Source organism: Elgaria multicarinata, chromosome 11, assembly GCF_023053635.1.
Source record: "Elgaria multicarinata webbii isolate HBS135686 ecotype San Diego chromosome 11, rElgMul1.1.pri, whole genome shotgun sequence".
NCBI classification, from domain to species: Eukaryota; Metazoa; Chordata; class Lepidosauria; order Squamata; family Anguidae; genus Elgaria; species Elgaria multicarinata.
In genome coordinates, this window is record NC_086181.1 from 8,519,844 (window position 1) to 8,543,654 (window position 23,811).

General features: G+C 44.7%; 1 protein-coding gene across 3 annotated transcripts; it reads right to left on the reverse strand.

Annotated features, from left to right (window-relative positions):
* Positions 1 to 387: 387 nt before the first annotated feature.
* On the reverse strand, positions 388 to 9,737 carry LOC134406577 (keratin, type I cytoskeletal 14-like). Of its 3 annotated transcripts, none has more exons than XM_063138067.1 (8): positions 9,227 to 9,737; positions 5,379 to 5,461; positions 5,070 to 5,226; positions 4,319 to 4,480; positions 4,100 to 4,225; positions 2,727 to 2,947; positions 1,440 to 1,474; positions 388 to 485 (listed from the first exon to the last, which is right to left on the reverse strand). In XM_063138067.1, exons 1-8 carry the CDS (start codon positions 9,707 to 9,709, stop codon positions 388 to 390), a joined length of 1,365 nt encoding a protein of 454 aa, XP_062994137.1. In that variant the 5' UTR covers positions 9,710 to 9,737. The 3 variants fall into 3 exon arrangements, with proteins under 3 accessions (XP_062994137.1, XP_062994136.1, XP_062994138.1); XM_063138066.1 differs by lacking the exon at positions 1,440 to 1,474 and adding an exon at positions 2,577 to 2,614 and having other exon boundaries at positions 388 to 490; positions 2,723 to 2,947; XM_063138068.1 differs by lacking the exon at positions 1,440 to 1,474 and having other exon boundaries at positions 2,713 to 2,947.
* Positions 9,738 to 23,811: the final 14,074 nt, after the last annotated feature.

The window sequence follows — 23,811 nt, forward strand, 5'->3', positions numbered from 1 at the left end:
ACAACAAATAATGGTTTATTTGAGAAAAATAAGTCACTCTGTGTGGTTAACCAGCCGTGCTAAGCTACGCATTGGGGGTTGTTTTCTGAACACACTCAACAAATCAACTCTAAGCACACGCATCTGGAATGTGTGTGGGAGTGTGGGAGTATCTATCAAGGAAGACTGAAGTGAAAAGCAAAGAACAACAAAGCCAGTCACTTCACTTGAATAAAACAAAACAAAACTCCTGGTTTGCATGAATGAAATGAACAAAAGCTTTATTAGCGCCTTGTGGATGCAACCATACAGCGCTCAGATTATGGATGGGAGGGGATGGAGCAGGAAACTGAAACTCAGAGCAGCAACACAAAGGAGCAAACAGCAGAGGTGTTTCCAAGTGCAGGCTTAATGCCCAGAGACATGGACCTGTTCACGAGATGAGATCACTTTTCCATCTTGGACTTCCTCGACAATTGTGCGGACCTGGCGGGTGGTTGTGGGTCCTACAGTTAGAGGCAGGAGGGGAAAATGTTACTTGCAGAAAAGGAAGGCAGAAAACTGAAGCAGCACCCAACCACCTGCAACTCTGGCATCCAGTTGAAAAACTAAGCCAGATATAAGCTGTATATATCAAGCAATGTCAGTAGGAACAGGATTTTAAAATGTCAGATGGAACCTCAGAAGAGTGCCAAAGAGTGTGAAAGGGCTGTTTTTCAAGGACTTCTCTTACTCATTGACAATATAACGGGCCTGTTCAGACATCACACTCAGCCACGGCTAGGGCCGCTAACCCTTTTGCAGCAGGTGGTTAGTGAGCAGAGTTAAACCATGGTTAGGAAAAATGCCGTTCACACGACACGCTAAGCCATCATGGTTAGCTCAAAACGCTAAGCCATCATGGTTCAGCATGTTGTCTGAACAGGGCCAACATTTCTTCAACCCCTGCAGACCTATGGCTCATATTTAAGTCCAGCATATAACATGAGAACCACTTTAAATAAATTATGGTATATGCCTTTCTCCTTTTCTCTCCACCTCTGTCTGTGTTTTTTTTTTTTTTTTTTTTTCTTCCTCTTACTCACGAGTTCTTTCTCACTCTTCTTTTCTTAAAAAAACTTGACAAAAGAAGAAAGGAAAACAGTAATAATTCCACTGGTGTGACCTACTTTAAGTTGGTGGGGGTGTGGATCCCTGTTGTTGACTATGACCCTCCGATTGAAGGCCAATGATTTAATCAGCTTGATTTGCATTATTAACTTGTGAGTACTTGTTCTGAATGGCTAGGATAATTTTTCCGTCTCTTAACTGTATTTGGGCACGTGTGTGGTCAGCGTATTTTTACCCCGTACATATACATGCACCAATATTCTCAACAATATAAAACAAAGAGGCCTTCTAAAGATAATATTTGCTCATGTGAGAATAATTGCATAATCAAGTACCCAACAGATACTTACCCTCTCTTATAGCTGATGCGTACTGGGAAGAAATACTACAGGAAAGGAAAAATAAGACTGAATTAGAGAAACCTAAACCATCAGGTTCAGTTGCAATGAAGCAGGTGCAGAAATGGTAATCAAGAGTGCTAGTCCATAATAGGAAGGATACAATCACACAGCAACTGAGTTTGATTAATTTCGTCATAAAATTGTTTGCTTTAAAAAAATCAAGCCTATGGGAAACATTCCAGGTGTTGGAACATATTATTTCCATTCATTTCATTTTCGCCTAATCAACTGCAATAGGCCAATCAGAGTATAGGAATAGGTAGAGGGATGTCTGTTCTGGCATCACCTTTGGCATTGTACCAGGTTTGCAACCCTGCGCAAAGCATTGTACAAGGGCAACATTGACAGCAGCCACAGTAGCCCAGCTTAGTGGAACAACAATGGTATTCAATGCCCTAAGCAAAGCTCAGATATAATGGAATAGGAGGACAGGACTAGAATCATAGAATAGTGGAGTTGGAAGGGGCCTACAAGGCCATCGAGTCCAACCCCCTGCTCAATGCAGGAGTCCACCCTAAAGCACACCTGACAGATGGCTGTCCAGCTGCCTCTTGAAGGCCTCTAGTGTGGGAGAGCCCTCCACCTCCCTAGGTAACTGGCTCCATTGTTGCACTGCTCTAACAGTCAGGACGTTTTTCCTGATGTCCAGCTGGAATCTGTCTTCCCGTAACTTGAGCCCGTTATTCTGTGTCCTGCACTCTGGGAGGATCGAGAAGAGATCCTGGCCCTCCTCTGTGTGACAACCTTTTAAGTATTTGAAGAGTGCTATCAAGTCTCCCCTCAATCTTCTCTTCTCCAGGCTAATCATGCCCAGTTCTTTCAGTCTCTCTTCATAGGGCTTTGTTTCCAGACCCCTGATCATCCTGGTTGCCCTCCTCTGAACACGCTCCAGCTTGTCTGCGTCCTTCTTGAATTGTGGAGCCCAGAACTGGACACAATACTCTAGATGAGGCCTAACCAGGGCCAAATAGAGAGGAACCAGTACCTCACGTGATTTGGAAGCTATACTTCTATTAATGCAACCCAAAATAGCATTTGCCTTTTTTGCAGCCATGTCGCACTGTTGGCTCATATTCAGCTTATGATCTACTAAACAATCCCTTGGCAGAACCTGTGGAGGCTTCCTCCCCAATATGTTTCAGGGATCCTGGGGCATTTATACTCAGACTTCTGCATCTCAAGCAATTCCCTTCTTACCCATTTCAAGTCCCAATATTAGAACCCCCTTTTACATACTGGGCTTCCTCTCCCTCCAGCAGGCGCCGGTAGGTGGCGATCTCCTGTTCCAGGCGGGTCTTGACGTCGAGGAGGATCTTGTATTCGTGGTTCTGGCGCTCCATGTCACACCTCAGCTCGGCCAGCTGCTCCTCCATGCTGGTGATCAGGGCCTGGATCTGGGCAAGCTGGGCACCGTAGCGGGACTCTGTGTCTGCCAGGGTGTCTTCCAGTGATGCTCTCTGGCAAATGAAAATGGGATGGAGGGATCAGAACCTGTGTTCTGTGGGAAACTGTTTGTCTCCCCTCTGTTGTTGTGATGGTGTCCTCTACAAACCTCTGGTGGGTCATTGGTAGAAGTGGCATGAAATGTTTAGCTGTCTCGTTAAATTAGCCTAAGGAGAGAGACCAAGGCTTGTCTGGAGTAAGATTTTCTCCAGTGTACCACAACTACCAGTGACAAAAGGAGGCCCTTGGATCGGACTCCCATTTCAGAGGAAGGCCTGGGCCATGTGTGGCCATACCCAACACTATGCAATGCTGTCCAGCTCAAGATCTCTGAGGTCAGTAGCCTTGGCTGGAAAAAATGAACCTGAAGTGCAACAAATGCAATGTACTGCTCTGTTTGACAAGGCCAAGACAGAAGACCAACATCCTAGTATTTATGCTTATCCAGAGGCTTCCTATCGCCTGCCAATCTCAGGGGCTGATGTTACACACATATCAATTCCCCTCAGTGTCTGAAGAGATTCAGAGGCCTGAGCAAATGAAGTCACCAAATAGCTCAGTAGACCAGGTTCCTGCTACAGAGAATGAGGTGCCTAGAAAGGACTCCTTTCTTATCTAGGGTGACCATATGGAAAGGAGGACTGGGCTTCTGTATATTTAACAGTTGTATACAAAAGGGGATTTCAGCACGTGTCGACTGTATGCATGCAGCACCTGGTGAAATTCCCTCTTCATCACAGCAGTTAAAGCTGCAGGAGCATTGCCCTCTTTTGTATCTGGTCCTCCAGATGTGCTGGACGACCAGATGTGTGCCATTCTGACTGGGAATGATGGCAGTTGTATTCCAACACACCTGGAGGGTTCCAGGCTGAGGATGATTAGCACAGAGGGCCTCCAGAATTTGTCAGAACACACTTTGAAAACCACTGACCCACAGGAAACATTGGCACTCTTGCTAAATGCATATTGTTGGTGTCAAAATGGCTTGTTATATTGTTAATATTATTATCATTATCAAAATGACTAGAAACACAGCTGCTCAGGAAAGCAAGGAGATTGTGTCTGGGCTCTCAGCACACCAGGGCTTGTAGTGGTAGTCATATTGCAAACTCCATTCTTAATCAGACGGTGGAGACAGCAGTAGGAGAAATGTTGAAGACCCTTACTATGCTGATCTGGGACTGCAGCTCTATTTCCAGAACGTGAAGGCTTCGTCTCAACTCTATGAGTTCCGATTTGCCGCTCTGCAATTGCTCTGTATTAATGGCAACTTCTCGGTTCAGCTCTTCAGTCTGCAAGGAAAGGGAAACAGTTCAGCAAGGACACACAAATAAAAACACCCAGCATTCTTTCTGGAAAGTCCATTCATCCAAAGGAAGGCCCACCTTGCTGAAGAACCACTGCTCAGCATCTTTACGGTTCTGCTCCGCCAGGCTCTCGTACTGTTCGCGCATCTCTGCCAGGATCTTGGTCAGGTCCACCCCAGGAGCAGCATCCATTTCTACCGTGATTTCTCCACCCACCCGGCTTCGGAGACCTCTCATTTCCTGGGATGGGAGAGACACAGAAGGAAGGTCTCATTCTTATTCATCAAGCTCTTTCAGCCCTATCTCCACAGACTCTGTTCCTTCACATAGTATGCTGGCAACAAGGGGTATACAATGGTTGTTTTCTACTGAGGTTTCCCACCATGGTACCCCTTCCAAATGTGGAACAAGCTTCATTGGAGCAGATATGACACTTTGAAAATGGTTTGAAAACTGTATATAGAGTGTGTCCTGGGCCCCAATAGTTGTCACTGCTGTTATAAACCATTTTAAAGCAGAAGTTTAGATCCTTCCCAAGTATACAATAATCAAGTGCAGATAAATCAAAGGCCTCACTTTATGGTTTCGTGAATTATGAAATAAGATCACAACTGAAGAGGTCTCAGGTCAACCTACATTTCAAAGACATCTTGTAATGACACAATCCACTGTTCTGGGTCATTCCTAAGAATGATGCAACATGTACAAACACACTGGAAAGTACTATTATGTGTTGCATTGACCAGGTATAATCCTGTTGCATGTGAATGCCCCCCCCCATTTTGACACTGTGTCTCCCTCTGTGATACTAGAAGTTGAACATCCTCACCTCCTCATGGTTCTTCTGCAGATCAACCAAGTCTTCCCTTAGATGTTCTAACTTCATTTCCAAATCAGCTCTGCTCAGGTTTAGTTCATCCAAGACCCTGCGCAGGCCACTGATGTCACCCTCAGCATTTAGGCGCAGGGCCTGTTCTGCCTCAAACCTGTATCCACAAGGTGGGTGGAAAGAAGTCAAGGAGAGAGGTGGAAGAGGCAATATTTGTCATATTACTTCCATTCATGGAGATGGCTTTGAAGATAACTCACCACAAGAGACCAATTTCCATGGGGAGGGGGGGGGTAAAGCTGGACTTACTTGGTTCTGAAGTCATCAGCAGTCAACTTAGCATTGTCAATCTGCAGGAGGATGCTGGCATTTTGAGTAGTGGCAGAAAGAATCTGAAAGAAGGGAAGAAATGGGTGGTTTTAGTTTTATTTTTGCATCTAATTTGCAAGATTTGAGTTTTGTTGGGATTTTCCTTTAGTACTGATAGTCATCTTCACACCTGATTGAGCCGGATCTGGTTCTTCCTCTGCTATCACTCAGCTGCATCACAGATCAAAATTTCTGTAATTTTCAATTACACCAATAGCACTATTGCCACTTAAAAACTGCTGACCTAAGCAGCCGCTGCCTGGGGATGCTCAATGTTAAGTGTGACCCCGAGCTTACCAAAGGGTACATAGAGCAGATGCACTGCTGAGATGATGAACTGGGATAGGCCAAGGGCTGCTCCTTTCCCTGTATTTTTACCGAACTCGGATAATTCCTGCCATGGTGTGCCAATCCATTTGCAGCCGCTATGTGGCCCATTTCATTGAGTGCTGAATTGCATGTAGCAGCTCTGGGTTCAAATCCATAAAGACTGGCTATGGAATGGCCTTGGCCATCCCTGTCATTCAGCCTCCGCTCCCCTCAGTAAAATGGCTACATTGATGATCTCATTAAGTGAGTGGAAAAAGTATTGTGAAGTTTACATAGGGGCTGTTCACACAACATGCTAACCCACACTCAGTGGTTGAGTGTGGATTGTTTTGAACTGTAGGTTAGCAACTGTAGGTTAACTGTGGGTTAGCATGTTGTCTGAACGCAGCATGCTTTCCACAGGATGGATTATTGTATTGTCTGAGTGCAGACAGGGTGGCTTGTTAACCATGCAGTGTGGTTTATTAAGCACCTTGAACAACCCCAAAACAAACCATGGGTTCTTAAGGTGTTTTGTTTGAGAAAATAACCCATACGGCATGGTTAACAAGCCCCACCCACCCCGGCTGTGTTCTGACAACACAATAATCCATGATTCAACAAACAACCCATGGTTCAAAAATCCACACTCAACCACTGAGTGTGAGTTAGCGTGTTGTGTGAACAGCCCCAGTCAGTCAGTGCTGTAAAAACAACGAAGAGTGTTGTGGCACCTTAAAGACAATAACGCACCCTGTGAAAAAAAAGACTTGTTGGAAGGAATAATGCACACATCTGCCTGCTCACTGTACATTAGCTGTATGGTACAGAGAATTGCCAACTTTTTATTGACCCTTGCTCTTGTGCTTTTAACAGCAGCTTGATCTGCAACCATTAACAGGTTATCATGGTCATTTCTATTCTAGAAAAATCTTCACCTGCTGATTTCTGCAGATCAAACTGCTGCTAAATACACAAGAGCAGACCAGTGGTTTGTTTCTCATCAGTTGGCAATCCTGATCAGAGAAGAGTCAAGGGGCAGTTTTGAATGAACTGGATAAATAGTGATAGAAATGTGTACTATTTGGCACAGATTTTGCTAGGAACCTTAGGCCATAGCTAGACCTAAGGTTTATCCCTGGATCGTCCAGGGGTCAAACCTGTTCATCTAGGTGACACACGGGGGATCCAGTGCTCAGGCAGAGGCGAACCCTGGATGATCCCAGGATAAACCTTAGGGCTAGCTGTGGCCTTAGAGAAGTCTGACTTTCAGGAATGTTTTTGTTGTATGAGGGTGGGGAGGAAGAACGTGCTGCAGGTGGAGGGGGACGTAAACCCTTCTCCTTCCAACATTTTCTTGCAGCCAGCTGCACACACTTCAGGGTCAGGGGTGCTTTTCCCTCCTGCAAGGCTCCGTAAACCTTATACTCGGGCTTGCGCGGAAGAACATCCCAGTGGTCTGTGCCCTGCATTAATTTCAACTTCAGATCTTTCACCCAAAGAACCAATATGTCTTGGGATGGCCCTAGAATTGTGGGATCCCTCGGAGAAAGGAAACATTTGTTTTCCATGCATGGGGAAATAATTTCATTGCACAAGGGGCTTTGGCTTGGCTCCATACATGGTAGCCTCCATCGCCAAATGGTTAATCCAGACTCATGCTTCCCATTGGGAGTTGGCCACTGTCCTCTTCACTTCAGGCAGCTTCACATATCCCCGGCAGCTCTAGGCATGGTGGGAAAAATCCCTGCCCAAAACCTTGGAGAGCCACTGCCAGCCAGTGCTGACAATACTGGGCTAGTTGGACCAATGGCCTGACTCAGGACAAGATAGCGTCCTTTGTTCCTGTGATATTGATTCTGCAAGGGAAATCATCTTCTGTAAGGAAAGGTGAGCATCTGCATCTGCATCCGTTTCACTGGTTGACTACACGAAGCTTCATGGTTCAAGTGACCTTTTCAGAAGGCCACCGCTGTCGTATAACTTAGCATTCCTGTGATACTATTTGGCGTATGATAAACAGTATCTCAGCACATCTCATTCTTCCTTGTCACAACAACCCTGTCAGGTAGTTTAAGCAGATCTGGCCAAGACCACCCAGAGAGCTCAGAAGATGAAGAGGGGCTTGAACCTGGGTCTATTACTCCTACTCCTAGTTTTCTACATGTTGGCATCCTTCTACTAATGCCTTTGTGATGTGCCGCACTCGTTGTCAAAATCCTCCCATACTAAACACAGCCTGCCCTACGTTTGACCTCATGATCAACCATAACAAAACTAAAGTCCGTGTAACTGCATTTGCTCACATTCATCCCTTGTTACTCTGACCTCTCCTTTCCTCTCTTAACTTTCTCGTCTTTCCACAGATGGGTTTTAAATTGAAAACTTTCTAGAATAAGAATCCACTGTTCACATGAATAAATAATTAGTTGTAATAATGATAGTAGTAGCAGTATCATAGTAGAAGTATCATAGTAGTAGTAGTTGTAGCAGCAGGAGTGGCAGTGTCCTAGTAGTAGTATATCTAGGGTGACCCTATGAAAAGGAGGACAGGGCTCCTGTATCTTTAACGGTTGCATAGAAAAGGGAATTTCAGCAGGTGTCATTTGTATATTTGGAGAACCTGGTGAAATTTCCTCTTCACCACACCAGTTGAAGCTGCAGGTGCCCTGCCCTCTTTTAAATCTGATCACTCTAGTATAGCTCCTGCAGCTTTAATTGCTGTGATGAAGAGGAAATTTCCCCAGATTCCCCATATACACAAATGACACTTGCTGAAATTTCCTTTTCGATACAACTGTTAAAGATACAGGAGTCCTGTCCTCCTTTTCATAGGGTCACCCTAAGTATATCTACAGGGATAATTGGGTAAGTTTCATTAAAACTGCAAAGAGTCCTGTTCTGTCAACATAAAAGAATAAAAGACAGATATGAACATGAGTACAGAGGGAAAGTGTAAACAGTGAGACCAAAATGTAAGAAGTCAGTGACATTTCTATGCAGGGCTATTGTGTGTTTAAGATTTAAAAAAAATAGGGACCTATTTACAATGCTGGTAACTGATGATAATACTGTTTTAATCTCTATGCTATACTAATTAAAAACCTATAATGGAAAAGAAACTCACAGTCCTGATTAATTAAATAAAATCAGTTTTGCTAATATTCAGCAGTTCTGTGCTAGAGTTCCCTTTTATAGCTTTTTGCTAGCTTATGGTTATTTTGAGGCTATCAGCTGAGTGTTCTGGGAGAGTACAGTTTTATATAGAAAGCACTGAATGAATATGCATTTGTTAGTTAATAGAGATCAAAATTGAGGATGAACACTATTTGAAAGTCACTTTTGAAAATTATATTTGAGATGTCTGAGTCACTAAGCTGATTTAGAAAATTTTATTCTCTCCACACCTTGTCCTCCTTGATAACTGCCTGTCTTTGCTCAGGGGCTCATTGCACCCCCTTGATATCATCTTGCCTTACCTTGCTCCGCAGGTCTTCAATAATCCTGAAATAGTGGCTGTAGTCCCGGTCTGGACCAGGTCCTTGCTTCTTGTACCACTCCCTGATCTTCACCTCCAGGTCACTGTTGGCCACCTCCAGCGCTCGCACCTTGTCCAGGTAGGCAGCCAAGCGGTCGTTCAGGTTCTGCATGGTTTCCTTCTCACCCCCAGCCAGAAGGACATCACCACCAGCAACAAAGCCGCCACCCATGCTGCCTCCACCAAAGCCCCCACCAAAACTGCTGCAGTAGCTGCTGCCCCCATAGCCGCCACCAAGGCCGCTGCCTAGTCCAGAGACATAGCGAGAGGAAGAGACAGAGATGCCACCAGCCCCACCGTGGATGCTGGGGGCTCTGTATCCCCCACCATAATGGACAGAGGACAGCCGAGAAGAACCCCCACCAAATGAAGTCCCCTTCATAGAGGAGGAGGAGGTGTACTGCCTGATAGTGGAGGTGGACATATTGCCAGGAAAGAGAGACACCCACGAATGACTTCCCTACTATGCTCTAAAGGGCGCAGAAACACTAGCTGCTCTCTCTTGTTCTGTGCTCCTTTTATCCTCGAAGTGGGGGCGTTGTTATGGCATTCCCCCAGGCTTTCATCATTGAGAACATCAAAGCCAACTTCCACAACCCTCATTTGTCTCCCCAGGTCTATTCATGCACTTGTCACATTCCAGCAGATACACCTTGCCCTACAAAAGGCGGTTTTTTGTTTCCCTTTCTGTTCCCAAGCGAACACTCAGATGTGATTCAGAAACAGAAGGCCTATTGCTCAAGGGTATAGTTCGAGTTTGCCGTATTTTCTTTGCGAAAGCTCTCCGGGAAGAGTCAATGAGTCTTTGAGAGCATAAAGTCCCAGGAGAGAAAAACCATTACATCACAAAAGGGAGTTTATGCAAGAGCCTTGATTTAAATCCATTTACGGTAGAATCCATTTACAGTAGAAAATCTGTAAATGTACAGTAGAAAATACAGTAAAAATCCATTTACAGTAGAAGTTCTTAGGGCTGCTTCACAAATTGTAAACCTCTTTATGGAAGGCTGTAGATTCCCATTGCATAGAAACGCAGTGACTAAAGCAATGGCCTGGTTCAGACAACACACTAAACCATGCTGTTTAACCACAAAATGGTTAAGGGAATATATTAAAGTTAATGTGTGTAATTTGTGTCATTGCCAGTTGGCACCAGTGGGAGCTTTCCTGCCAATCCAAGTAGTAGTAGTAGCAGTGTGTATATGTATGTAAGCGGGGAGAGTTTCATTCTGATCACAGGGTAACTTTTTGAACTTTCTATATTTGTCCCTGCTAGTTATGTGCATCTGGTGAGTTTGGTTCATTTATCTCATTGGGAAGCTGCCGTTATGGCCCATTTTGCGCAATACGCGTTTTTGCCCGGAACGGGTGTCTGAACGTGGTTTCGGGGCAACTTTTGGAGCTTTTTATGTCTGTCCCACCTAGTTATGTGTGTCCGATGAGTTTGGTTGACTTACCTCACTGGGAAGCTGCCGTTACGGCCCATTTTGCGCAATACGCGTTTTTGCCCGGAACGGGTATCTGAACGTGGTTTGGGGACAATTTTTGGAGCTTATTACATCAGGCTCACCTAGTAATGTGTGTCTGGTGAGTTTGGTTAACATACTTCACTTGGAAGCTGCTGTCCCTACCCGTTCTGGGCAATATGCGCTGTGCGCGGAACGGTTATCGGAACGCAGTTTCTTTGCACGTTTTGTGGCTTGTTGCATCCCTGCCATGGAGTTATGCGTGACTGGTGAGTTTGCTTGATATCACTCGTACAGAAGTGGCCGTTCCGGCTATCCCATTCTGTTCCGGATGTTGTTTTGGGAGTTCTGGGGTTAATAGTGATATAATATTGGAATGGTTTTAGTCCTAAAATATTGTTCCCATGTGTTGCTAACACATGCCACTGTTTTTGGTATGTTTTTTTAATATAATGGGGTCGTTCCGGCCTGTTCCGTTCCGTTCCGGCTTTTACACCGTCCCCACTTACTTTACTGTACGGAGGCAGCGGAGGGGTCATACACTCTTTATTCTCCCATTTTGTCCCCATTGGGTGAGGTGTTGCTCCTCCTCCTCCTCTTCTTCTTCCTCCTCTTTCTCTTGTTGGTGTTTTTCCAAGGACTTTTAACAACAATACAGACCTAAAAATGCCTCACTTGGATTTCAGGCACTCAGCAGGGCAGCTGCACTGGAAAGCCCCCAAGGGAGGAAGTCCTGGGTAAATCCTCTGGAAGGTATTCCAGAAAGTACATACAGCTGGACTGGCTGCAAGGACAGAAGGGGGGTAAAATGGTAAAAGAAAACATGCACAAACTCCTCAGCTGCCTCCTTATAGTAAGGTGAGCAGTGGAAATTTCTCCAAAATTCTCAATATCCCGATGAAAGAGGCAGAAAAACGCCCCCCCCCCCTTTCTCAGGGAAACAAAGAGGTTGTGAAATGTTTCCGCACAACACTAATCACCACATGTTGCAGTAGTGGATTCCACAGTTTAATGTAACTTCGAATGCATCCATGATCAGGACAGGTCTTTGAAGGTCTGTCCTGATCATGGATGCACTAAATTGCACTACTACCCTTGCAAAAACATCCACTAGTGAAGTATGAATTAATGCCCCCCTGTGTGTAAGGGATAATCCACTGGGCTCCATCTGCCTTTCATCCTTCAGGCAGATATGCATTTACATTACAACTAGGGTGACCATATGAAAAGGAGGACAGGGCTCCTGTATCTTTAACATTTGCATAGAAAAGGGAATTTCAGCAGGTGTCATTTGTATATATGGAGAACCTGGTGAAATTCCCTCTTCATCACAGCAGTTAAAGCTGCAGGAGCTATACTAGAGTGACCAGATTTAAAAGAGGGCAGGGCCCCTGCAGCTTTAACTGTTGTGATGAAGAGGAAATTTCACCAGGTTCTCCATATATACAAATGACACCTGCTGAAATTCCCTTTTCAATACCACTGTTAAAGATACAGGAGCCCTGTCCTCCTTTTCATATGGTCACCCTACATTTACAGCTCGGTGGGGGAAGGAACGGGGTGCTCCCTTCCTCACAGAATATCCAACCCCCTCCCCTTTAATGTTTTTTTTCCCTTAACAAAGCTCCGCAGAGGCGCAGAGCCTGGTTCCAAGTTAAAAAAGTCAGGGCAAGTGCCTGAATTTTTTAGAGTGGAGCTTTGGGGCTTTGCCCCTGGATCGCTTCGGAGTGCAGATCCCCTGCCGCCATTCTAAACCTACCGTGGGGAAAAGCACCTGTCTAGACAAGCCCGTGGTCACACTTTGACTGAAGCGTTCTGTTCCTTCAATGCTTCATTTCCCACGCATTCTCAGCTTTGGCTTCCTACCAGCCTTAGAGATGTAAAGTTTTTTTTTCTTTTCACAATACATCATTAAGGTGGAAACAACTCTGTGTACTCAGTGATTAATCCAGCTTGCTTTGGCTCAACTCCTGAAATTCAGTGTTGTGGCCTTATATCATTACGTGGCTTCACTTTGGATAATAGCCTTAAGGCAGCACTGCTAATTATAAATTGTACTTGCGGCCTATGGTGTCTCTCTGCTGTCATGACTATTTTATTAGTATTATTATAACTAGATAGCTGTGCCAGGATTTCCCGTACCAAGATACATCAGTGTTGTTCTCCGCTCAGGATCCACATGGCTGTAGTTTTATATGGTGGTCCTAACTGGGAGATTCTTGTGTACCAACGTACAAAATTTCAAAGAGGATACATACTCCTGCATTAAGATAGCTGGATCGTCTGGGAGGCAGAAGGGATTGAAGGGATCAAGTGACTCAAGTAGTTGCTAAACCATCTGCCTTTTAACCAGTAAATCAACGAATTGATCATAGAATTGGAAGGGATCCATTGGAGGTCATCTAATGGAACCGTCTGCTCAATGCAAGAGGCACTGCATAGCATCCCTGACAGATGGCTGTCCAGCCTCTGAGTAAATGGGCTTCATCCCACGTACCCATTTCCTTCGAATTATCCCCATAGCGTCAAGCTGTCATTGTTGTTGTTAGCGACAGCGTTCCTAAGATCCTTTGCATACCAGAAAAGGGTTTAAGGGGGAGAAATGTAAAAAAAATCATAAAAAATCAACAGATGACCCAATCCAATTCAAATTTGGTATGCTTAAAGCCCTCCTTAATATCTATTACTGTGCCAATTTTGATGTCTTTATCTTTAAAACTTACGCAGATGTAAGCATTTGTTTAATTTGTACTTTAAACATATCAAATCATTCTCCTGTGCCCCCAGTGGCCGCTCGGAGAACGACAAAAGATTTGCTCCTAAGGAGGTAGTTAAATGGGTTGGTTCCTTTATATATGAAGCACAATTAAAGCAGGATGCATGGGAGTACTTCACAGTCAAAGCAGATTATAAACTGGAAAACTTCGGAGTCCTTTGCACATAATTCACAGAGATTGCACAGTATAACCGTGGTGTGATGAAGCTATATGTCTCTAGTGGAGGAAAATCCACCAACCCCCAAGGCAGGCTGCCCCACTGTCAAATAGCTCCTACCATTTGGATGGTTCTCTTCATGCTTAGCCAAAATTTGCTTCCCTGCCATTTCCACACGAAATTGTGCACATTCTCCTGTTAACATACATACTCTTAAACAGGCCTTGGGAAATAATCGTAACTTAACATGGTTCTGTACATTCTCTGGGCATTATGTATAATCTCCAACACGCCTTGGACAGTGTGCATATCTCAATTGCGTTCAGTAGGTTCTCTGCTCCATATGCATAGCCTCCAAGAAATGTTCCCTTGATTTCTCTCTTTCTACTTCAGAGGTGGGCAACACATTGCCTGCACACTCCATGCAGCCTGCTATCTAAGTTTCTGTGACCTATGGTGTGATCCAACCCCACTCCAGCCAAGTAGCAAAGAAAAGCAGACATAGCTGCAACTCCCCTGTCTCTTTCCAAGCAAAGTTCATCTGCCAGGGCAACCAAGGTCATTTTCGTACCAAACCCAAACCTGAAGCAGAATTGAAATGCATCTAAATTAGGGCTGTGCAATATTTTTTTGCCTCCAAAGGCTGCGTCCAATGTTGCCAAGAGTGGGAAAAGGGCGGCTGTAGCCTTACCCTTTTTTCCTGCTGCTCCATGCGAGAGAAAGCCATGGGTCACGTAAAATTATGCAGTGCCTCAATGTGGCCTGCCCATCTCTGAACTAGAGAAAAAACAAAGAACATACTTCTTGGAGATTATGCATACTAACTGGAGAGGGTGCATTTTGTCCAGAAAATGAGCAAAATGCAGTTGAGGTATGCACATTTCCCAAGGCCTATTGGAGATTATGCATAATGTCAAGAGAATGTACAAAATCCTGCCCTAATATGTGCAATCCTCAAGGCCTTTGGGAGAGTTTATTTATTGACTGTGAAATGTGCATCACTCCCTCTTCATGGATGGATTATGTGCACGTTCTCCATGAGCTATGGGGAATATGCACAATGTCCAGTTCTTGTGCACATTAGCCATTCAACTCACATGGCTTCTAAGATATATAAGTTTCCCAGGCTTGATTCACATTTGCTTCACATTTGTTTTTATCTTAATTTTAGAATTTCTGTAAACCACCCAGAGAGCCCTGGCTATGGGAGCAGTATATAAGTGCAATAAATAAATAAATAAATTAGGGTGGCCATATTTTGGAAACCAAAAAGGAGGACAACATGGCTGCCCCATGGGGGTGTGCCCACCAATATGTCCAGCCCCCAAGTGGGCGTGCCAACCAACATGTCCAGCCCCCAAGGGGGCATGCTCACCTGCATGTCCAGCCCCCCAAAAGGGGTGTGCCCACCCAAACATGCCCTTGGTCACACGTCTGATTTCACAGCACACAATTAAGACAAACCTGTCCTACATAACATCTTAATGTTAAAATCACTGGAATAAAGTATAAGTGAGACATTCAATGTATCTGAAATTAACTTCACTCATTCCTACTTCTGTAGCTTTTGCTGTATGTTGAAGCTTTTGCTATACTGCGTGCTCAGCTACACCAAGCAGGGTATTCCACTATGAAAGCGTTATATAAAAGGCAGGAGTCACACTATTACTTTATAGAGGTATTCAACTGCACTGCAGGAGCTACACTAGTGCTTTATAGTGGTACTGAGGTGCAATGATAACTGTTGGGGCCCATGACACATCTACACCAAGCAGGATATAACACTATGAAAGTGGTATATGGTATGTGTCATGGGCCCCAACAGTTGTCAGTACACTTCAATACTGCTATAAAGCAGTAGGGTGGCTCCTGGCTTTTCTATACCACTTTCAAAGTGGAATATCCTGCTTGGTGTAGATGAGCCCTGTGTGTGATACAGTCTTCCCTTCCCTCAAATATCTTTTCTGACTGCAAATCCTTCACTGGATGACCATAGTCTAACCTTTCCTAACATTTAACACTGTTTCCCCATCACCTTACTGCATACTGCTACCACTGAACAAATGAAGCAGTTGACAAGTATACAACAACCAAACAACCAAGCATTCAGAAAGAGTATAAACTACTATTAGCCTGCAAACGTTAGCCATGGAACAAAATGGATTAAAGCTTTTCTTAGCTTGTTTCAACTTCAACCAGACATAGCAGTCAAAAACAACCGAGAAAAACACACCTACATTTAAATTGCAATACCTAATGACAAAAACGTTGCAGAGAAGAAAAATATACACCACTGGATATGGAAGTTAAAGAACTATGGCAACAAGAAAAACTTACAATTATTTGTTAGTCACATCAGTCACCAGCATAACATCGTGGTTGTTTTTTACAGAAAACCTTCAAAAATTAGGCCTACCAAAATACATGCACGCCAACATCCAGAAAGCAGTCATACTTAAAACATGTTCAATAGTGAGGACATTTCTGAATCAGTAAAAGACAACATGACTTGGCAAAGCCCATCATGTTCATCTAGAAAAACCACCGCAAGCAAGAAAAGAGAGATAGATGATGATGATGATGATGATGATGATGATGATGATAATAGCAACCCTGTTAATTTTTTAAAAGTTTCTTTAAGAAGGATGAACAATTGTCAGCCACTGTTACAAAATATACGTCATGCCAATTATAGTAAACAAATTGGAAAGGAAGGTCTATGGGTCAAAAATGCATTATTTAATAGGAACATCACCTCCAAATCATCCCCCCAACTCACAGAAAACTACAGCCACCCCCACTACAAACATGCACATGCATTCATTCATTCAAACAATCAGGCATCCCATTCAGACATCAATACACTCACACTGCACGCACACACACACACACACTCATCATCACTCACTCCAAAAACACGCATGCACACATGCATGCATACGTGCATTCACTCAAAGACCCCATGCACCCCATGCACCCACACATTCTCTCTCACACACAAACCTCAGTCTTGCCTCCTCCTCTATCTTCTCCTCCTCCTGCTTGCTCCTTCTTCTGCTTCTTCTTGCTTCTTCTTCTTCTTCTTCTTCTTCTTCTTCTTCTTCTTCTTCTTCTTCTTTCTCTTCTTCTTGCTGCTGCTTCTTCTGCTTCTTCTTTTGCGCTGGGGGTGCTGGAGGCTGCATTGTTGGAAATTCCTGCATGCAGCCCCCAACCACTCACCTCGGTCTCACTGCCCACCCCTCGCGGTGGCCATCTTAAATCTCGCCCGAACTCACGCGAGATCTCGGCTGTTGCCTGGGTTTCGCAGAATTCCCAGCCAGGTAAGTTGGGGTTGGGGTTGCTGCGGGCCCAGTAACCACAACCGCGGTATTTTGGGCCGTAAGTCCGGTTCCTCCGGACCCCCAGTTCTCCCAGGAGGTTTCTAGAATTTTCCGGAGGGTATGGGCAGCCTAAGAGTTTGCCATTTAGCTAGTTAATGCATGGGCATCGCTAGCCATAGGAACTCTATAGCCTATGCTTAGCTTCCTGTTTCCTCCTTTTCGTTCCTCACCTCCCCCCCCCCCTGCCTTCCTCCATTGGTATGGGCACATGCTTCCTCCATCTCCTGCCGGTGTTGTAGAAAAGGACTGAACAAACTCTGCTTTGAACCCCTAAACGTTTCCTGCATATTGTAAATGCAAGAATACTCATAAGTAAACTATTTTCTGACTTTACCAAAAGAAGAGTCTTTTGTTTGTTTTTCTACAATAGGTTTGTGTGTGCCTGTGGGCTGGTAAGACTCTCTGGTTCGCTTTTGTTTTATCTCTGGTAGGTGCCTCGAAATGGGAGTGGCAGGACTCTAGAAAACCCATCCTTTTCCTTCTGCCCCCGGAGGAGAGATGAGGGAGGCAGCTGTGAACCATGGGGAGAAAAACAGCCACCTCTGAACTGTGTTTCAGCCAGCCTGCTGTGGCCCCTTGGAGTGCAGCAAGACTGGAACTCACAGCGTGGATTAGCTAGATTACTCTTTCTCTCTTGTTTCTTCTTTCTGTCATTTTAGTTTTTGGGTGCATACTTGCTACGTAGCAAGTCCAAATTATTTGAGTGCCATACAGAATTTATCCCATCTAGTCTGAATTGCTAACTTTTGTTTTATTTGATTTAATTGATACATTTTGAAACTAATTCTCCCCCCCCCCCCAAGTGACGTATTTCATCAATGCGTTATGGCCTGGGTCCGTCTCTTGGCACAAACAAATCCTGGCAAGCTAACACAAAATGCCAGAATCTGTGCAAACTCTTATGATTAGCAAATCAAGGTGCACAGAAGAGCTTTTTAGCTCTCGTGGCAAGAACTTAATGGGTGCTGTTGGTAATTAGCTCTGGTCTCAATATGTAGTTCCATGATCAGTCCAAGCTAATAACTACGACCATGTCAGAGGTCTGAACAGCTGGGTTCCCCTCGTGCAATCCCTAGGGTTCAAAGGAGTGGGCAAAGGACGTGAATGGTTCCTGGCAGAAGCCCTCCTAGGCTATCAAAGACCGGTACTCCAGAAACAGACCTAAATACAGAGATGCAGAGATTAAGCCCCACCTTTAAATCTTCCTTGCTATGTTGGCACCACATGGTTCAAGGCCTATGAAATCCAAGATTCAGGCTTTAGGTTCCAGAGTAAGAAGAGGCAGAGAGATTTTGATGGTCACACCTTCCATTTCATGATCTCTATACTACATCGAAAAGTCCAAGAGTGAGGGTCAGTCAAAGCCAGCAGGCATTGTGGGCTTGTGATGAGGAAGATACAAACAAATTCACATTCTATGGAACATGTAGCAATACCTTCCACAGCAGGTGGTTTCACAGATCAAACAAACACTTCAGGTTTCCAGAAGAGAGACATTGCAGGTGAACAAACCAAGCCCATGTGTGAGGTGTTTCTCAGAGGAACCGAAATCTTGAACATGAAGAGTTACAGGCAGTGTATGGTGGGCAATGAAAGGTGGGCGTTAATGACAATGTTCCCTGCAAAGGCTCCCACCCTGGGCATTGCCTTCAGAGCCAGGATGGGGATGCAAAACACCTCACCTAACTATCGAATGTAGAGGGAATCGTATCCCATCCATGCAACCTACCCCCAACCAGGCCAGTTCTCTTCTGCCCTCTCTGTCCTGTGTTGCCCTTCTGAACTAGGCTCCAAACCCTTCCGGACCCCTTCGGATCCCATTCTGACTGTAAACTACACAGCCTGCTGTTACACTGGGGCTGAACCCCAATGCCTTCATGTTTATTGCAAGCCGTTTGGGGCGTAGATCACTGTGGGAAAGCTACTGACTGTTAAACCAAAAAGGGCATCTAACTAAACCAAAGAGTCAGGCAATGTGAAGGGCCAGAAAAATGGGAGCGGAATTGGGAGGGGGGAGCATATCTGTGGGCGTGGGGCAATTGAAGAGCATCTTATGCTGTATTTTCTCATTTAAAAGGAGTGAGCTATTTCTAACTGCATCCTTTTGAAATAATACCATTTCGAGTGCGAGAGTCCAAAACCCAACTGCAGTCATGGAGATGCTACTGGTTATTGACGTGTAGCCGCCACGATGTCACGGGTGAAGAGAGAGAAATGCTTGTAACATGGAGAGGAAAGGAGAGGCAGCCCCAGATATGAATCACCGCATGAGTTGAAACTAAACAATTACTGCAAGGAATGGTGGGATTTCCCCAAAGAAGCCAATTGCAATGGCAGAGCCCCCACCCACCCAATGCAAACAACAGGTGCAGGAGGAGATTGGGACTTCGGGGGGAGACAAATGGTTCAGAGGCCCCCACCCCCATGCTGGTATCCTGAGTTGGATTAGGTCCCTGCAATTTACTTTTAAAAATCATTCGCACGGTTTTACACTAACAGCATCACATATAGTTTGGCCCTTCATGCCTTAGACGGAGTTGGTTCTGTTGGCTGAAGATACAGATTAATTTACAAAATAAAAGCATCTCCAATGTATGCTCCGTCATTCCAGATCCTTCAATGGTGCCTTAGTGTACATGTGCACCCATTGCCATGCATTTGTACTGGTGCCAAGATGCTTCGGCAACCCAAAATCGAGATTCACTCTCTCCCTGAAGCCCCTCCCCTCATGATACCATCTGGCCCCAGCTGCCCACTTTTCCTTTCTCCATGGAGAGAAGGACCTAGAGCTCCATGGCGCTCTGCATGGAGAAAGGTGCCTGCTGAGAGGTGTGCCTGCTGAGCTGTGTGCAGCACCTCCACAGTGGAATCCACTTTTTATCTCCCACACCTCCTCCACAACCGACTAGTAGCCTCCAGGCTAGGGTGGGCATGAACTAGATTGGCAAGGTGGGTTGGTGGAACTTCTGCAGGCCTTCCACTGTCACAGAGAATTGGAGTGGACAGTTCACACTTGATCTTAGCCAAAAGGCCAATAAGCGATGGAGTGGACAGTTAAGCGACCTACTCATAGCCAGAATATAAATCCATGACCAAAAATTGCAAAGCATACTTACGCATATATGTGCGTGCGCACACACACACACACATACACACACACACACACATGCACAATTGGCCTTCCTTTCCCCATGATGCTAGTGATGACTAAAAAAGGCAAACCTGGACCGGGAAGATGCTAAAAACTATAGGCTGGTGGCGAACATCCCCTTCCTGGGCAAGGTGCTTGAGCGGGTGGTTGCAGGACAACTCCAGGCACTCTTGAATGAAAGGGATTATCTAGATCCATTTCAATCGGGTTTCAGGCCGGGTTTTGGAACGGAAACTGCCTTGGTTGCCCTGTGGGATGACCTCTGCCGGGAGAGAGACAGGGGGAATGCGACCCTGTTGGTTCTCCTGGACCTCTCAGCGGCTTTCGATACCGTCAACAATGGTATCCTTCTGGATAGGTTGTCTGAGCTGGGAGTTGGAGGTACTGCGTTGCAGTCGTTCCACTCCTACTTGGATGGCCATTTTTAGAAGGTGGTGCTGGGGGATTATTGCTCGGTGCTGTGGCACCTAAGCCATGGGGTTCCACAGGGCTCTGTTTTATCCCCTATGCTGTTTAACATATACATGAAGCCGCTGGGGGAGGTTATCCGGAGATGTGGACTGAGGTGTCATCAATATGCGGATGATACCCAGCTCTACCTTTCCTTTTCATCAAACCCAGGTGAGGCAGTGGCTGTTCTAAACCAGTGCCTGGGCACGGTAATGGACTGGATGAGGGCTAACAAACTGAGACTCAATCCAGCCAGACGGAGGTACTGCTGGCGGGTGGTTCATCTATCCGGCGACGTGATGTTTAGCCTGTCCTGGACAGGGTTGCACTCTCCGATAGCCTAGCTACAGTTATCCATGCTCTGATAACCTCTCGTTTGGATTACATTTCCTCACATTTTCCAACCAGAAGAGGAAAAACAAGGAAGAGAGAAAAAGCCACTCTGTGGTCTGTGCTCTTGGGCTTTGATCTCTGGATGCTACCTGTGGACCATGGACTATAACACACGATACGGAGCTCAGAGAACCACGGTGAGATGTCACTTTGTTGGCTTCGAGAATTTATGAAGCTGTTATTTACTGAGTTAGAATTCGAAATGTACGTTGAAGCCAGCCTTGTACTCACTGACATCCTCCAAATTCCACAATAAGGCAACAAAAAGAGCAAAAAGAACCAACAAAAGAAACAGCAATAATAATAATAATAATAATAATAATAATAATAATAATAATAATAATAATAATCAGCAGCCACAATCATCATATCAGGCAAAGGCTAGAGCAAAAGCATCAGTTTCCAAAGACTTCTTAAAAGCCTGTGATGATGGAACGTGGAGCACTGCAGATGGCAACTCATTCCAGAGATTGGGGCCACTGCAGAGATGGCCCTCTCACATGTGGTCACCCAACTAAGTCCTCTTCCAGGTGGGCAAAGGAGAAGGCCTCTCTTGCTGATCATAACATGTGAGCAGGTTGATAAGAATGAAGGCAGTGTTTTAAGTAATCTCATAAGCATGACATGGGCACCAGCCCTAGAGACAACATGAACTATGAAGCAAGTTAATTCACTAAAGAAAGATTATGTACGGAACGGAATAGTGATATTTATTTTCGGCTTTTCAAAAGTGCTTGATGATAGTTTGGAAGGACTGAAAGAAACTAGGAGGCAGGAGTACAAAGACAGAGTCTTGTTGCAGCTAATAATATTAAGAGGTCCTAAATGTAAAACCTCTAAGGAAGCAGTTATACATTTAATCCCATAATAGTCAGGTTAGTGCCATCAGCCACATGGCCATCTCCCCTGCAAGGAAGGCACCCAGGCTGCTCCTTGGCTGGTTGGACGGTTTCACTTGGTGAAGCTCCCTCAGAGCCCATGCATTCAGCAGTCTGCAGGGCAACCCATCTTCTTGGAAGAGAGGGACAGGACTTGGGTGGCCACAAAACAGACCTGGCTTAGGAGGCTGACCAAATATGGGGCACCCTTGTGAAATCATAGGCCATACCCCAAAAACCCCAGTACTGAGAGGACCAATGCCCATGGCTGAGCAAGGTTGCTAAGTAACCATGGCATGTCTTCCATTGTGACACGTCCCCCAGCTGGGAGGCCTTTAGGAGGCCTCTGAGGAAAACGGTCTTTGTGGGTTGTGAGGAGAGAGAGTTAGCGAGTTAGAGAGAGTTGGAGAATTGGAGAGAGTTATCGATCAGTGGACAGTTTTGTTATTATTTTCATTATTTATTTATTTATATTTATTTATTTATTTATATTATTATATTTATTCATATTTATTTATTTATATTATTTATTTATATTATTTATATATTTATTATTTATTATCTATTTTATTTATATTATTAGAGTTAGTTAGTGGGAGGGACAGTGAGGGCACCTAAAGAAACTTTGAATCCTTTATTTATATTTATTTATTTATATTTATTTATTTATATTATTATATTTAATATTATATTTAATATTATATTTATTCATATTTATTTATTCATTCATATTTATTTATTATTATTTATTTATATTATTAGAGTTAGTTAGTGGGAGGGACAGTGAGGGCGTCTAAAGAAACATTGAATCCTTAAAGATGTGAGTAACATTTTTTATATGTTTTATATTCTGCTTCTCACACTAAATGTGATGGTTCAGAAACCTAGGGGGACTCTCACTTTTCTTTCATGGCCAGGTTAAGATTATAGCGATAGGTAGATAGATAGATAGATAGATAGATAGATAGAGATAGATAGATGATTGTAAGTGTTTGAGGTAAAGGGGCTTTCCTTGGCTCTGTTTCAGAACTCCTGCAGCTGATGCAGGATGGTGCTGGGATTCTATTTATGAATAACCAGTATGATGTAATGATTGGAGTGTTGGACTGGGTTCGAGTCCCCACTCAGATATGAAACACACTGGGTGACTTTGGACAGCCACTGACTCAAAACCAATCATGTTAAAGAAATCTTTATTTCCAGGCAGCAATAGATATTGTTTCTTACATGGTCATAGAATCATAGAATAGTAGAGTTGGAAGGGGCCTATAAGGCTATCGAGTCCAACCCCCTGCTCAGTGCAGGAATCCTCCCTAAAGCATCCCTAAGAGATAGCTGTCCAGCTGCCTCTTGAAAGCCTCTAGGGTGGGAGAGGCCACGACCTCCCTAGGTAACTGGTTCCATTGTCGTACTGCTCTAACAGTCAGGACGTTTTTCCTGATGACCAGCTGGAATCTGGCTTCCTGTACATTGAGCCCATTAGTCTGTGTCCTGCACTCTGGGATGATTGAGAAGAGATCCTAGCCCTCTTCTGTGTGATAATCTTTCAGGTATTCGAAGAGTGCTCCTAACCCCCCTAAAAAGCCGAGGCAAGGAGCTTGGAAGAGGCAGAAACTAGCCGCAAGGCTCAGGGGGCATGCCCTCAAGGGACCTCTGCCCCCTCCATACTGTAGACTGAAACCAAAAAGCTATTTGAAAAGGTTTTTAAGTAAGATGGGGGCCAGATGTCAGAAACCTCCTTCCCCAAACACACACAGAGCTGTTTGCTCAGGTTTTTGCACACTACTTGCCCGCTGTTTAAGCTTGCAGCCCAAAGTCATCCAGTGCATTTCTTGGCTGAGTGGAGACTCGAACCCAGATCTCCTGAGACCCAG

What these genes read in the sequence shown, in the direction of transcription:
- LOC134406577 (XM_063138066.1), bottom strand. Translation starts at nt 9,709, where the DNA reads ATGTCCACCTCCACTATCAGGCAGTACACCTCCTCCTCCTCTATGAAG. An exon ending in TTGAAGACCTGCGGAGCAAG is followed by an intron (nt 5,462 to 9,226) that starts GTAAGGCAAGAT and finishes CCCTTCTTTCAG; the next exon opens with ATTCTTTCTGCCACTACTCA. An exon ending in AGGGAGAGGAAGCCCAGTAT is followed by an intron (nt 2,615 to 2,722) that starts GTAAAAGGGGGT and finishes CATATTGGGGAG; the next exon opens with GAAGCCTCCACAGGTTCTGC.